General features: G+C 47.0%; 2 protein-coding genes across 2 annotated transcripts; one reads left to right on the forward strand and one right to left on the reverse strand.

The window, feature by feature from the left end:
* The first annotated feature begins 607 nt into the window (after positions 1-607).
* LOC138683184 (olfactory receptor 14A16-like) lies at positions 608-1,577 on the forward strand. The gene has a single exon (XM_069774715.1). The coding sequence runs from the start codon at positions 608-610 to the stop codon at positions 1,562-1,564; it is 957 nt and encodes a 318-aa protein (XP_069630816.1). The 3' UTR covers positions 1,565-1,577.
* Positions 1,578-14,654: 13,077 nt separating this feature from the next.
* LOC138683133 (olfactory receptor 14C36-like) lies at positions 14,655-15,641 on the reverse strand. The gene has a single exon (XM_069774656.1). The coding sequence runs from the start codon at positions 15,639-15,641 to the stop codon at positions 14,655-14,657; it is 987 nt and encodes a 328-aa protein (XP_069630757.1).
* Between the last annotated feature and the right edge of the window lie 982 nt (positions 15,642-16,623).

The raw sequence follows: 16,623 nt of genomic DNA on the forward strand, positions 1-16,623 counted from the left end.
ATTAACATGGGAGTGTGACTACCCTCCATCTCAGAAAGGTGCAAGCTCAGGGTACCTGGCCACAAGAGTGACAGACCATGTCCCCTCTTTCTGCACTAAGCCACAAGCAATCCTCTAGCCTCACAGGACATACTTTGTTTTCTCCAAGTGCAATAGAAATTATGACAGTTTCTGAAATCCAAGAAAATCTCCAGGTGAGATGGGGGAGAACTGTAAAAAACCCACGATCTTTCAAACAATGCTTTGATTGTGCTTTCTCAGTCCTGGGAGTGCAGATGCTGACAAGCACTTTTACATTAGGAGCGGTTTTATCTGACCAATTCAAACACCAGGACTGACCCCCTGACTGACAGCATTCCCAGAAACCCACTGCTGCAGAGTAGGGCTGACTCCTTGGCAACCAGCGGGCAGAGGTCCTGCTCCTCATGGCACACTCAGCCGGCAACAACCAGAGCTCCAGCAACAGAGCTGAAGATCTCATTGAAATGGAAAAAGGTGCAGTGAATGTGTATGATGAGAAATGGCTTTTATTTTTGTCGGACAATAATGCCCTAACTTGTCACTGTCCTTTCCTCCTTGTTCAGTGCTCCACACCCAGAGGCAGCAGATGTCCAACAGCAGCTCCAACACTCAGTTCTGCCTGCTGGTATTTGGCAACACGCAGGAGCTGCAGCTCTTGCACTTCTGGCTCTTCCTGGGCATCTACCTGGCTGCCCTCCTGGGAAATGGCCTCATCATCACTGCTATAGCCTGTGACAACCGCCTCCACACACCCATGTACTTCTTCCTTATCAACCTCTCTGTTCTTGACCTTTGCTCCATCTCCACCACTGTCCCCAAATCCATGGCCAACTCCCTCTGGAACACCAAGGCCATCTCCTATGCAGGATGTGCTGCACAGGTGTTTCTGTTTCTCTTTTTGATCTCAGCAGAGTATTTTATTCTCACTGTCATGGCCTATGACCGCTACATTGCCATCTGCAAACCCCTGCACTATGGGACCCTCCTAGGCAGCAGAGCTTGTGTCCACATGGCAGCAGCTGCCTGGGGCTGTGGGTTTCTTAGTGCTGTCATGCACACTGCCAATACATTTTCACTACCATTCTGCAAGGGCAATGCTGTGGACCAGTTCTTCTGTGAAATCCCCCACATCCTCAAGCTCTCCTGCTCAGATGCCTACCTCAGGGAAGTTGGGGTACTTGGAGTTGGTGTCTGTTTTGCATTTGGTTGTTTTGTTCTCATTGTGCTGTCCTATGGGCAGATCTTCAGGGCTGTGCTGAGGATCCCCTCTGAGCAGGGACGGCACAAAGCCTTTTCCACGTGCCTCCCCCACCTGGCTGTGGTCTCCTTGTTTATAAGCACTGGCAGTTTTGCCTACCTGAAGCCCCCCTCCATCTCCTCCCCATCCCTGGACCTGCTGGTGACAGTTCTGTACTCGGTGGTGCCTCCAGCCATGAACCCCCTCATCTACAGCATGAGAAACCATGAGATCAAGGATGCCCTGAGAAAACTAATGACTGGATGCTTTTCAGAAGGAATAAACTGCCTCTTGTCTTCTGCATAGTACTCATATCTCATTACAGACCCAACCTGTCTTTTGCTGGTCTTTTTATGGTGATTTTGGGTGTGGTTTTATGCCTCCTATTTCCCTTTGTTTTACTTATCTGAATGTTTTCCACAAAGAAATGTCTTTATTCCTCTGGTTTCTAATTCCCAGTCTATCCAGCTTTTGTGTGCCCTGCAGGCTATGCAAATGAGGAGCCCTACCCTCTGTGTGTTTAAGCAAAATAAAGGGCCCTGAAGTGACTTGTTCTTCTGAGATCCTTCCTCCAAGACCTTCTCTGCAGCTGCAGGGAGCAGTGCCTGTGTGCAGAGGGGAAGAAGAAAAGAGTCCTGGCACAGCAGCAGCCCTGCCTTGCTTCTCTCCTTCCCCAGACCCTGGCAGAGCAGAGTTGTCTACAAACCCCATGTAGGACAAGGCTGGGGCAGGGTAAGGGTCGGGTGCTGGGGAAGCTGCAAAAGTAGGAAGGTCATGGGGGAACTGTGATCTGAAGGCCATCTTTGCGATCACAATGGGGGGAAGGTCCCCACCCCTGACTCTCCCCTTTCCCATGCTGTGCCTGCATAGTGGGGCCTTTGGACAGTGTATGGGCAGTGGGGCTGGGCCAGCACAGGGACAGGGCACTGACAGGGGCCATGAAGCAGCTGCCAGGAGGTGCCATCATGGACACTTTGTTGCCAAAAAACTCGGAATAAAGAACTTTTCAACACCAATTTAGTGTAGATAAGCAGACACTTCTTTATTGACGGCCGGGTGCGCAGGTGAGTCCTCTCACGAACCACGCACACCTGAACACCAAAACAATACATCTTATATTAAAACTTATTCATGCATATTCATTAGATTTCCAAGAAAGGTTATACATATTCATTAGATTTCTGGGAAATCATTAGCATATGTAAATGTCCTTTACGCAGGTGCAGTGAAGGTCTCTGGTGGTCTTCAGGAGTCCTCTGGTGGTCTTTCATAGTCTTCCTCACTCGTCCGCTTCTTGACCTCGCAGGTGTTTCCAAGCAGCAAACTGGTGTCCATAACGGTTTCCTCAGTTTCTAAAACAAACACTACAAGGCTACCAATCTTTGTCAGAGCTTCTGTGGTTAAATGATTTTAGACAATACTTGAATTCTTACGGTTACACATTATACATTTTCTAAGTTCCTAAGTTCCTATGGCTACATTTCAAACTTAACACTCCCATACCTATGCTTCATAATTTTCTACTTTTTAATCAAACCAAACTCCTTTATAATTAGATTTTAATTTCTTTTATCAAAATATTTGCAACATTCCCCCCTTTGAAAGTGTTGAAAATTATTTCAATACTTTCACATTATTTACATAACATTTATCCATTACTATCTTGAGAGTTAATATTTGTTTCAAAGTCAGTTTTAAAGTCTTTGGGTCACGGCTAATAATCTTCCATGGAGGAGGTGCCTTCTTCACTCGAGTGTAGTGTATCCAAGCATCCAATTCTGCAATCTTAATAGCCGTGAAGGTGGTTAACAGTACCTGGAAGGGTCCTTTCCAGCGTTCCTGCAGGGGTTCGGAAGCCCACGTTTTCACATAGACATAATCTCCTGGTTGAAAGTCATGCACTGGAGCTTCCAGGGATAATGGTCTATTCCATACCACTGCTCTCCAAATTGCAGTCAAAGTTTTTCCTAAGGAAAGCAGATAGTTATACACATCTTGTTTCCCTTTTACATGCATGTTTGGGTTAGGTTCTGGGGATTCATAAGGTTTTCCATACAATAATTCATAAGGACTGACTGACGTTCCACTCTTTGGCTGTACTCTGATTCGTAATAATGCCAAAGGAAGTGCTTGAGGCCATTTTAAATTAGTCTCTTGACAAATTTTACTTATTTGCCTTTTTAAGGTTTGATTCATTCTTTCTACTTTCCCACTGGATTGTGGCCTCCATGGGATATACAAATCCCATGTGATACCCAAAATTTTGCTAACATTTTGGACTACTTCTGCAACAAAGTGTGGACCTCTGTCAGAAGAAATCCCAATAGGAACTCCAAACCTTGGAATTATTTCTTGTAGTAACCACTTTACTACTTCCTTTGCTTGTGTGGAACGACAGGGAAAAGCCTCCGGCCATCCTGTAAAAGTATCAAGCCCCACCAGGATGTATCGATACCCATTTTGCCTAGGTAGTTCTGAAAAATCTACTTGCCAATAATCTCCAGGCTCTGTACCAGATTTTATTCGATCCATTTGAACCTTTTTCCTGATCACTGGATTATTTTTCAAACATACTTCACATTTTGCAGTTATTATTTTAGCCATTCCTAACATTTTGAGTGATACCACCTGTTTTTGCAAAGAAGTTACTAAGGCTTCTGCTCCCCAGTGGCATTCCTGATGCTTTGTTTGAATTATTTCTCTCATCAAAAAGGGTGGAACTACTACCTGCCCTTTAGGTGTTACCCACCATCCGGCTAGGTTTTTCTTAGCATTTAATAATTGACCTAACTTATTATCCTCTTCTGAATATTTTGGTTTTTCCCTAGGAAGGGTTACTGTTTTGGAAGGAATTAATGCCATTTGGAATGCTCGTTCCTTTGCTACCTTTCTTGCCGTTCGGTCGGCTAAATTATTTCCAACAATTTCCTTTGTGTTTCCAATTTGGTGTGCTTTACAGTGCATGATTGCTACCTGTTCTGGTTTTTGAACTGCTTGTAATAATTGTAAAATTTCATCTTGGTGTTTAATATTTGATCCCTGAGAGGACAATAATCCTCTCTCTTTCCACAATGCTCCATGGACATGCACCACTCCAAAAGCATATTTTGAGTCTGTCCAGATGTTTACTTTCTTCTTTTCACTTAGTTCTAAAGCTCGAATCAAAGCAATAAGTTCCGCTTTCTGAGCTGAGGTTGTACTTGCCAATACTCCTGCTTCTATAACTGTGGTATCTGTTGTTACCGCATATCCAGCGTATCGAATTCCTTGCTCCACAAAGCTGCTACCATCTGTATACAGTTCCCAGTCTGGTCGCTCCAATGGTACATCCTTCAAATCTTCACGACTGGAATAAACGTACTCAACAGCAGCCAAGCAATCATGTTCCAATTGTCCTTCTTCCTGTATGGAACTTAAGAACACCACTGGATTTACCAGGTTAGTTGTTTTCAAAATCACATCATCTTGTTGAGTTAATATTACCTGGTACTTCATCATTCTGCTCGGAGATAGCCAGTGCCCCCCCTTTTGTTCTAAAACAGTCTTCACCATATGTGGGACATAGACTGTTATTGTTTTTCCCAAAGTCAATTTCCGAGCTTCTTGTATGATCATTACTGTTGCAGCCACTGCTCGAAGGCAATTTGGCCACCCTTTACTCACTGTGTCCAGTTGTTTGGAGAAGTATCCGACTGGTCGTTTCCAGCTTCCCATCTTCTGGGTTAACACACCAAGTGCCAGGCATTGTCTTTCATGAACAAACAGCTGAAAATCTTTAGTTAAATCAGGGAGGCCTAAAGCAGGTGCAGACATTAAAGCGCGTTTTAACTCTGTAAAGGCCCTTTGCTGTTTTGGACCCCAAACAAAAGAAGAGTTCTTTTGGGCTTCATACAATGGTTTAGCTATTAGACCATAGTTCATGATTCAAAGACGACACCACCCTGCCATTCCCAAAAACGCTCTAAGTTCATGGATATTTTTCGGCTCAGGTATACTACAAATGGTTTCTTTGCGACCCTTTCCCAATTGTCGCTGCCCTTTTGAAATCTCAAAGCCCAGATATATCACAGTCTGACATGCTATTTGGGCTTTCTTCCTGGATACCTTGTACCCATTTAGTCCTAGGAAATTCAAGAGGTCAATGGTTACCTGTATGCAGGTAAATCTTTCTTCTGTAGCAATCAGTATGTCATCCACATATTGTAGAAGTAAATGTTCAGGCCTCCGTTTGTCCTGTTTCCAGATTTCAAGCTCTTTTGCCAGCTGGTTTCCAAAAATTGTCGGGCTATTTTTAAATCCTTGGGGTAGTCTTGTCCATGTCAACTGCATCTTTCGCCCAGTTTGTGGATTTTCCCATTCTAAAGCAAACAACTTTCTGCTTTCCTTCTCCAAGGGTATGCAAAAGAAAGCATCTTTCAAATCAAGCACTGTAAACCACTGATGAGTCTCCTTTAACGCTGTTAACAACGTATAAGGATTTGCAACCACAGGATATATGTCCTTGGCTATTTGATTCACTGCTCTCAAATCTTGCACTAACCTGTATTCACCCGAGGGTTTTCTGGCTGGTAAAATAGGAGTATTATATTCAGATTCACATTCCTCCAAAATTTTGTACTCTAAAAATTTGTCAATCAATTTCTTCAGCTCCTGCCTAACTTCTGGTTTGATTGGGTATTGTTTAATTTTTACTGTTCCTACATTTTCTTTTAAATCTATTTTTACAGGCGCTGCTAATTTTGATTTACCAGGAATATCTGTTTCCCATACTGTAGGGATCACTGCAAAATCCACCTCCGGTGGAATTTCCTGCTCCTCCACTTTTTCTTGTATCATCAAGATTTCTCCTGTTCTTGACTCAGGTATTTTCAAAAAAAGTTCTCCTTCCTCAAAAACAATTTGTGCATTTAATTTAGGTAACAAATCTCTTCCTAACAAGGGTATCGGACATTCTGGTACATACAAAAATTCATGTGTAATTATTTTGTTTCCAAATTTCAAATCCAGAGGTTGCAAGAATGGTCGGTTTTCCTCTTTCCCTGTTGCTCCTATTATATTTGCTGGTTTTGTTCCAATTTTTCCTTTACAAGTATTTAATACCAAAAATGTTGCTCCTGTATCCACTAAAAACTTAACTTCTTTTTCTCCCAGCTTAATTATAACCAGAGGCTCAGCTGGCTTCCCCTCCGGTCCCCTTCATTCATCCAAAACCATCATTCTGGCTACCTCCTTCTGAATATTTCCTCCTGAACACTGCTCATTTTTAGGACAGTCTTTTTTCCAATGTCCTTCCTCCCTACACAAAGCACACTGATTCACTCCTAAGGGGGTGTTAAAATTCCGATTGCTAAAATTCATTGATCCTCCCCATCCACAAACACCTCATCCTCTTCCTCCACCTCGTCCTCTGCCTGCTGTTCCTGCTATTACGGCCAACAATCTATTTTCTCTGATTTTCCTCTCTTCTTTTTCCCTGTTATTATATACTTTCCATGCTGCCTCCAACATTTTATTCAGACTCCTTGAATCCTCTCCCTCCAGCTTCTGAAGTTTCTTTCTTATGTCCGGTGCCAATTGTCCCATAAAAATCAAAGCCAACTGTATCTGAGCCACCTCTGTATCTACTCTTAAATCAGTATATTTTCTGGCAACCTCCTTCAGTCTTTCCAGAAACGCTGAGGGAGATTCATTCTTATCTTGTCTCACCTCATATAGTTTAGACCAATTCAAAGATTTAGGCATAGCATGTTTAACTCCATATAAAATCCATTTCTGATACCGAGTCAACCTTTCTCTATGTTCTCTGCTATTTGGATCCCACTGCGGATCCCCAGACGGAAAGTTCTGCTCTAATGTTCCACCTGTTGTCCCACTCAGTACAGCCACTTCTGCCTGTGCTTTGCCAGTCTTTAGTACCGTCTGCTTTTCTGTATCATCTAACAAATTATCCAAAATCACCTGTAAATCATTCCAGTCTGGATTCTGTGTTCTAATTGTAGTATCTACCACTCTGCCTACTCTCTCAGGATCTTCTCTATATACTCCAGCTGCCTGCTTCCAAGCCATCAAAACCATAACCGAAAAGGGCACTTTTGCATACACCTGCCCATCGTTACCGACTCCCTGCCGCAGGGGAGCTATTGTTGCTATTGCTTGTACCTGCTGTCGAGTCCTTCGAGAAATGGGGGTATGAATTACAACTTCAGACGGTCCTTCCCCCACATCCTCTATTCCACTACTTTCTGGTTCTTCCATCTGTTCTCTATGCTCTCGACCCCAATTTAGTCCTCTCCTGGGAGGGGATATATCCAACTCTGGCCCTTCGTCCTCTTTGGGGACAGTTATTTTCTTTAAGCACTCTTTTCCAACATCACATGCCAAACCACATTTCTTTTCTTTCTTATCAGAAGTCATAGCCATTACCAAATTGTCCCTACTAGTCAGCTTACATTCATTCTGCCAATCCCGTCTCTGTCTTAAATAAAAAATAAATCCACATATGGTATTTCACTCCACTTCCTTTCTCTTCTACAAAACAACATTAACTGCAGAATGGTGTTATAATTCAGTGTCCCATTCACGGGCCACTTTTCCTGATCCTCTAATATATACAGAGGCCACCAATGATTACAGTACTCAATCATCTGACTTTTCCGCAAATCGTCATGCAATTCACCCCAATGTGCTAACAAACATCCCAAAGGAGATGTTTTCGGTATCTTTCCATCAGTAGATATATTTCCCATACTCTTACTCTTAAATAGTTTGGCCAATGCCATTATATTTATACCCACTACCAAATATCTATTAAATATATATCGAGTATCAAAAATCAATAATCAATTATCAAATGTCAGATGCCAAACCAAATATCAAATACCAAATACATATATTAAATGCCAGATATCAAGTGAATACAAACAACAGTTGTTGCCAGGTAATGGAGTCCACCTGCTTGTCTAGGGCACGGACAGAACCGACTTCCCTAGGCAAGAGTCATAACCAATATCCCCTGGCAAGATTATTAACCCACAAAATGTATTCACCCTTTTAAAACTTCCAACCTCAGTTGGAGGCACTACGTCTCACGCTTACAAAACTCACACTCACATATAACACACTATACCACACTCTTAATTCTGATTTGTGATACACACAAAATATCTCACAAAGATACACATACACTCTCAAAATTCCTTGGAATCGGGACTCAAACCCAAAGTTTCCAAAATGCTTTTGAAGCTGGGACTCTAACCCAGAATCCTCAAAAGTTGTGGGACTCTAACCCACTTCTGCTTTTGAAGCTGGGACTCTAACCCAGAATCCTCAAAAGTTGTGGGACTCTAACCCACTCCCAAATTGTCCAACCCAGCAATAGCTTTCGCTTATGTCTTACGGGCAGACGCCTAGGCTTTCACTTCAGGATCCTTTAGTCCAGCCCTGCGCAGCTTTCGCCGCATCTGACAGGCAAGACGATACCGGTGGGACTCTAACCCACTGGGGGGACTCTAACCCCACTTAGTGGGACTCTAACCCACTATCCTTAATATTTAAAAAAAGAAGTGTCTTACCAAAATCCAGGGGACATCTCAAAGAGCCTTATGGATCGGGGGTCGATGGGTATCCCCGAGAAATCCTCGGTGCCAGCAGGAACCGATCAGGTCCCCGACTCCTCCGGTCTCTCTCAGCGAGGTCCCACCTGGGTCGCCAGAAACTCTTGCCGAAAAACTCGGAATAAAGAACTTTTCAACACCAATTTAGTGTAGATAAGCAGACACTTCTTTATTGACGGCCGGGTGCGCAGGTGAGTCCTCTCACGAACCACGCACACCTGAACACCAAAACAATACACCTTATATCAAAACTTATTCATGCATATTCATTAGATTTCCAAGAAAGATTATGCATATTCATTAGGTTTCCGGGAAATCATTAGCATAGGTAAATGTCCTTTACGCAGGCGCAGTGAAGGTCTCTGGTGGTCTTCAGGAGTCCTCTGGTGGTCTTTCATAGTCTTCCTCACTCGTCCGCTTCTTGACCTCTCAGGTGTTTCCAAGCAGCAAACTGGTGTCCATAACGGTTTCCTCAGTTTCTAAAACAAACACTACAAGGCTACCAATCTTTGACAAAGCTTCTGTGGTTAAATGATTTTAGACAATACTTGAATTTTTATGGTTACACATTATACATTTTCTAAGTTCCTAAGTTCCTATGGCTACATTTCAAACTTAACACTCCCATACCTATGCTTCATAATTTCTACTTTTTAATCAAACCAAACTCCTTTGTAATTAGATTTTAATTTCTTTTATCAAAATATTTACAACAATCCCTCCATGCACCACCGTGAACTTACTGGAGGAGACAGGAAAAGGAAAAAACTCCTTGCCTCCAGCCCCTTACACCTGAAAGGAGCTCCAGCAAAGCTCGGTCAGTACAGCAGACAGTAACTGTGCCTCATGACTGAGCCGGTGGCCATTCCTGAAAAATTTCCTTCAAACTGGAAGCTTCCTGGAAGCTCCAGCTTTTTGGACAAGGTAGTTTTCTTCTCAGTTTCATGTCTGACTGTCTCCTCTTATGAAATATATTTACATTCTTCAAAATTTGTACAAGGAGGAGAGGAAATCCCAACAGTGCACAAGGATCGAGGAGAGAACTTGACCCATACAAATCTGTGGGGCTTCATCCACAGCTGCTGAGAGAGGACAGGGCATCCTCCTGAACAGGTAACACTCTGCCTGGAGCCAGGAGCAAGTGAAGTACTGCAAAGGTCTGTCCTGTCCTGGGAGCTGTTCTGCTTGATAGTTTTATTAATGACCTGGAGGTCTTGCTAGATGGCAAACTGCACGTGAACCAGCAGGGTGCCTTGTCAGCCAAGAAAGCCAACAGCGTTCTGGGCTGTATGAGGAGGACACAGCCAGAAGATGAGGGAAAGTGTTTATCCCTCTCTCCTCAGAGCTTCTTAGACCACCTGGACAACACTGTGTCCAGCTTTGGTCTCCTGTGCCCCGTCCCTCATCCTGGTGCAGGAAAGACACTGATGAGCTGGAGCAAGCTCAGCAGAGGGCTATGAGACTGTTGGGTTGGGGGCAGGCTGGAGCACTTGCCATCTAAGGCAAGACTGAGGGAGCAAAGCTTGTTCAGCCTGGAGCAGAGAAGGCACCAGGCAATAAGGAGAAAAGTTTTCACCATGAAGTCAGTTGCCAAGAGATGCTGTGTCCTCCCTATTCTTGGAGGTATTCAAGTCTTCTTCAACCCTGCCTGTCATCTCCTCCCTTTGACCAAAACAGTCTTGCTCCTGCAAAAGTAAAGCAAGAGAGCTATGGAACCAACACAGACTCTGCATGCCCTGAGACCTCGCTTTCCTACAGCAAAGAGAGCTCTTTCATCAGCCCCACACTTCTTTTTCCACCCTCAGCCTTTGTAGTTGCTTGTGTCCGGCTTTTGCTAAGATCCCATTTGAACTGGAAGCCCGCAAGACTCCTGGAACTCCTGACATTGACCTGGCATTCACCACAAACCTGGATCCCAGCTGGCCATGAAGGCGTCAGTCATCCAGTGCCTCAGCTGTGCTGCCCAGGGCAGGTTTTGTCACGCCACTGTCAGCGCCGCTGATGCTGTGCCCATGTCCCGTCCTTCTGCCACAGACTGCCCATGATCCCCAAACAGCCCCAGCTGCCTCGGGGGCTGCGATGAAACATTTCAGGAGCGGGCTGAGGTGGGGTGGCAGGAGATGGGCCCTTGGTGCTGCCTGGCTAGCAGGCCTGGGCAGGAAGAAGCCAGCTTCCCCCTGCCGGGGCTGGGCACAGTTTTTCCCAGGAACCTCCCTGAGGAACACATGTCTTCTGTATCTCTCTGTGCCCTTGCATGTCTGGCATGGGGACTAGGGCTCCAGGGGCAGAGCTGAAGAAGCTTAACTGGGAGAGTGTTAGAGTGAAGACCTAAAGGTCCCTGGCTCAAGCCCAGGCTTTGGCAATGTTTTCCCTCGGGCTTTTGCAGAGCCTCTTGCTCTTCTTCCAGCCTACCCCTGCCCTCCTGCCACTGCCTTCCTCATGCTCAGGGCAGAGTTTCCCCGGGGCTGGGCACAGCTTTTCCCTGGGGAGCTCCCTCCGGAGCTGCTCCTGGTGATCCTCCACCTCTACCCTGGCAGGAGCACCTGAGCTCAGGCTGCTGGGAGAATGTGCACAGGCAAGTGAAAGAGGGTCAGGCTGCCCAGGGGGAATGCAGAGACTGTGTCTGTGCATGCAGGGGTAGAGTCAGGGCAACTCTAGTTAGAGCTCAGCTGGAGCTGGAACCAGCAAGGGGTGGGTAACCAGAAGAGCTTCTCTAAGTAAATCCATAGCAAAAGCTACGATAGGAGCTAAGGAAAATGTGTACTGCTGCTCAGTGGGGCAGGGGACCTTGTAGCCAAGGGCATGTACAGACCTGAGGTATTCAGCACCTTTTTCCTCTGCCTGAGGCTTCCCAGTTTCCCAAGCCTCCTAGCAGAAACTGTGGGACCTGAGCACCCAGTCCCTGCTAACCCCAGCTGCATTTCACACAGGCATAGGACACAGCCATCTTCTGGGACCTCTTGGGGTCTGGTCCAGAAGACAAGCCATGCTGGGCTGGCTTTTTTTTTTCCTTAATTAAGACATGGAGACGTGTGGGAGGATGGAGCTGGACATGTACCACCCCACAGCTGGGCTCAGCAGCCAGCACTGGAGACGAGTGATGTGAGGGGCTGCCCTGTGACAAGTGTCCCACAGCAGCTTCTCCTTGTGTCCAGGGAACAAGGGATCAGACCGAGCTTTTCTTCTGCACCTTCCACACTTGGTTTCTCTCCAGCAAGTGCTAGTGCTGCACCATGAGTACAATGCTGTTAGCCCACACTCCCCAGTCATACTGAAGAGATCGATGCTCATCTCCATTTTCCAGACAAGCTCAGTCCCATTCCCAGCTCTCCCTGGTACCCACCACACGGAGCTGCAGAGCTCTGGGATCTCCCACCAAAGCCTGAGCTCCTTTGAAGGGAACAGCAGTCCCAGGAAGATGGGGAGCAGGGGCATCAGGGAGGAGGGCATGTCAGCCTTCCTGTCAACCCCAAACTGCAGGCCAGCAATGGCATGAGGAAGTGGAGTCCAGTGACTCCTTTGTATCCAGGAAAGTCCTCACCAAGACAGCCTTTGCCTTCCCCCCATTCCCACTGCCAGCCCTGCTCACCAGGACAGTGCAAAATCCCTGATCCTGGGGACCCTGGGACCCCTCCAGCAGCTCCTGCTGCTCCAGCCATAGAGCAGCCATCCCTGAACTTGCACGTACAGAAATGGATTTCTCTGTCTTATTTAATCCAGAAGCACGAGAGGTGTTTGGGTGCTACACTAGATCCAGGCCAAGTTTTTTTTCCTGAGGGTGCATGAATCACTCTCCAGCCTCCCTCCCTGTGCCTGCTGGGTCCCTGCTGCCTCTCCTGGGATTGCAGAGCCCTCCATTACCTTCTCACACTTGGATCTAGTGTTTTCCCTTTTTATGACCATGCCTTGGGTGGTCCCTCATTTTGTGAAGCTCCCCACTCACTCCTGGGCACACGTTGTCCCTTCAGATCCCCTGAGCTCTCCCAATTCACCTCCAGGAAGGATGAGTGTTGGCCATTAGCCCGTGTGGCAGCCCAAGGCAGGTAAGCATGAGACTACTCTCCAACTCTCTTTGCGCTAGGCACTGACACCTGAGCCCTGGATCCAGACGTGGGTCCCCAGCAGATCACACTGGGGTGCTGAGCTCATCCTCCAGGTCAGTAGGGAACCAAAGGAAAGCCAGAGGATCTTTTAGGGTGCAGCTGAATGACAATGTCCTTTCATGCTCTTTTGAGTTATAGCCCGGTCTACAGGACCTGCACTGAAGGTTTCTGTGGTGGTGAGATGACACTTTTTAAAGACATAGCATTGGGGAGCCAGCTGTGACAGTGTTGTAGGCATTTACAGAATGCTTCTAGGTCACACACAGCAGGTTTCACCATTAGCACAGCTGGGATGAATCCAAACATTTCTGTAGGATCGCAAGTATGACAGAGACCGCAACAATAAAAACCAAGCAGATTGCAGACCTGCCCTTAGATACCATGGGTGCCATGACTGCATAGGGCTGGGCAAGGGGTTCTAGATGAAAAATGGCTCTGAAACCAATTTTCTGACTGTGTCCTTGAATTCCCTCTCCAAAGAGTGGAGGGCAGCTAATTCCAAGAGCATGATTTCACCGAGAGCAGGTGTCTAAAAGAGATGGAGATTTCCCCCTCTGTTAACCCCCATTTCTGTCCCTAGGCAGTGACAGCAAGAGGACCATTTCCCCTTCTGTAGGGCAGTGACTCCGCTGAGCCAGCGTAGATATCCAGCCTCTGGATAGAAACCCTCGGAGGGGATGGGTATTCAGCTCCCCTATACACCCCACAGACCCACCCTCTTGCTGCAGTGCAGATGTGCACAAAAGAAGCTCCTGCATGCGAGTACCCGGTCTGAGCTCCTTCTCTAACCAGTGGGGATGGAGGGTGGCAGTTAGTTACTCACACTTTTGTGTGGCCTGTTGCATTTGCAGTGCCGGGGTGGTCCGAGACACGTACAAGTGCCTGCAAGCCCTGACAGAGCAATTCTGAGTGACCCACAGCCTTCCTCTGCATCAACACTAGAGATGAGTGGGCCTCCACTGAATGGAGGTGACGCTGATCACTCTCCAGACTCCTTCACCCATGCTGCGGGGTCTCTGCTGCCTCCTCTGGGATTGCAGAGTCCTTGTTTCCCTGTGGATACACCAATTCGGCACTTTACCTTCGGTGACTCCACTTTGGGTGCTCTCTCACTTAGAGGGGCTCCATTCACTGCCCACCTCGGGCACGCTCTGTCCCTGGAGAGCCTGGGGGATCGCCAGGCAGCTCCAGTTTCCCCTTGAGAATGACGTTGTCTGTCCCGTCTGACATGTGACAGCCTTGGGTATGTCACTCAGTGACCAGCCATGGCCTCCACTGTCACTAGACACTGATGGGTGAGCCCTAAACCCAATCCTTGATCTCTACATGGTCACAAGGTGACTGAGAGGGTTTGCTCCTGCAGTCATGCAGAATCCTGAGCCACAGCCATTTTCATGCCTACTCCTGACTCCGGCCTTGGAAGACAAGCCCAGTGTTCACGAGCAACACAGAAGAGATCCCATTTTATTACACAGATGTTGTAATGTGTTCAGCTCTCAACAAGCATTAGACACCTTTATAGAGGCTCCAGGTAAGAGAGAGGGGGTTCATGCCTCTGTAGAAGCAAGAGGATTCCTAACATTACTGTAGGAATATTATAAATGAAGAATGAAAATGATGATAATAATAATAATAATAATAATAATAATAAAGAGAACAACAACAACAACAACAACAACATCAGGACTGGTGTGGAATACCCTGGAAGGCATTTGTGGAGAGATGGGATATTTCTCGGTGCAAAATAAGAGCCCATGTAATCAGTTTCCTAATGCCATCCCTGAGGTCCTGATTCCTCATGCTGTAGATGAGGGGGTTCACAACTGGAGGCACCACTGAGTACAGAACTGCCAGCACGAGGTCCAGGTATGTGGACGAGATGGAGGGGGGCTTCAGGTAGGCAAATATGGCAGTGCTGATAAACAGGGAGACCACGGCCAAGTGAGGGAGGCACGTGGAAAAGGCTCTGTGCCGTCCCTGCTCGGAGGGGATCCTCAGCACAGCCCTGAAGATCTGAGCATAGGACAGCACAATGAAAACAAAACAACCAAATGCTAAACAGACACTAACGACAAGTACCCCAACTTCCCTGAGGTAGGCATCTGAGCAGGAGAGCTTGAGGATCTGAGGGATTTCACAGAAGAACTGGTCCACAGCATTGCCTTGGCAGAGGGGTAGTGAAAATGTACTGGCTGTGTGCAGCACAGCATGGAGGAACCCACCGCCCCAGGCAGCTGCTGCCATGTGAACACAAGCTCTGCTGTCCAGGAGGGACCCGTAGTGCAGGGGTTTGCAGATGGCAACGTAGCGGTCATAGGCCATGACGGTAAGGAGATACAATTCTGCTGACATCAAAAAGACTAACAGAAAGACCTGAGCAGCACATCCTGGGTAGGAGATGGCCCTGCTGTCCCACAGGGAATTGGCCATGGCTTTAGGGACAGTGGTGGAGATGGAGCCCAGGTCGAGGAGGGAGAGGTTGAGGAGGAAGAAGTACATGGGGGTGTGGAGGTGGAGGTCGCAGGCTACGGCTGTGATGATGAGGCCATTTCCCAGGAGGGCAGCCAGGTAGATGCCCAGGAAGAGCCAGAAGTGCAAGAGCTGCAGCTCCCGGGTGTCTGCAAATTCCAGGAGGAGGAACTCAGTCATGGAACTGCCATTGTGCATATGCTTCCACTGGACACGGGGGACTGTCCAAGGAGGAAAAGGCAGTGACAAGTTACCAGAAACATCTCTGAGTAAAACCAAAGATATGTCTCATACACCCTCCCCCTCTCACACACGCCCCCTTTTTCATTCCTCAGGAGGAAATTTTATTCTGCCTCTGGTCTTCCACTTCATTTTCTGTGGCTCTGTGTGCTGGAGCAGGGCCTCTGCCCATTGTCTCTTGAGGAGTCAAACCAGCCCCACTGCAGTGGGTAGATGGGAACGTGGCAGGGGGGCTGGGTTTGATATTCAGAATATGTCAGATAAAATCACTCCTAACACAGGAGGGCATGTCAGCATCTGCACTCCCAGTGTTAAAGAATGTGGGTGGCAGAAAGACATTTTAGGGGGGGTTGCGATTTTTTTAACTACTTCCCCCATCCTTCCCTGTGAGTGTTGTCTGAAATCAGAAATAATGAGCTGAGACATGAGAGGCAAAGGGATTCACTGTGGCTTAGTAAGGAGTGAATGGAACCAGCTACCTGTGCTTGCAGTTTTCTCAGATGGAGGCTGATCACACTCCCATTGTACCAATAAAAGCCACCAGATGCTGCTGAGAGCAGAGGGATCCACTGCAGACCACTCAATGCCTCACCCTTTCTCAAGGTCTCAGCACCCTGTCTCTACCCAAGGACACACAGGGCTGATTTCACCAACCCAACAGCATTTCCTCTGTCATAGACAGCATCTCTGCACCTGTCTTTGTGGGCTTTCAGATAACAGAAAGCTGCTATGTGAATGATTTCCATGCTTAAGGACAGCTCACAGCTTGGAAAGCCACCCCAAAGAGATAGCCAATGTCCTAATGATTACATCTAATCCAGGGAAAACCAGCTCATTCCCCAGCCCCACAGACTGCATTGCCCACAGCCCCACAGGTGAAAGCTGGGACACCTCATTTCTATGGACACACCTGCATAGGAGGACCCACAAGGTCAGAGTG

This window comes from Haliaeetus albicilla, chromosome 31 (genome assembly GCF_947461875.1).
Source record: "Haliaeetus albicilla chromosome 31, bHalAlb1.1, whole genome shotgun sequence".
In the NCBI taxonomy this organism is placed as follows: domain Eukaryota; kingdom Metazoa; phylum Chordata; class Aves; order Accipitriformes; family Accipitridae; genus Haliaeetus; species Haliaeetus albicilla.

What these genes read in the sequence shown, in the direction of transcription:
- LOC138683133 (XM_069774656.1), bottom strand. Translation starts at nt 15,641, where the DNA reads ATGCACAATGGCAGTTCCATGACTGAGTTCCTCCTCCTGGAATTTGCA.
- LOC138683184 (XM_069774715.1), top strand. Translation starts at nt 608, where the DNA reads ATGTCCAACAGCAGCTCCAACACTCAGTTCTGCCTGCTGGTATTTGGC.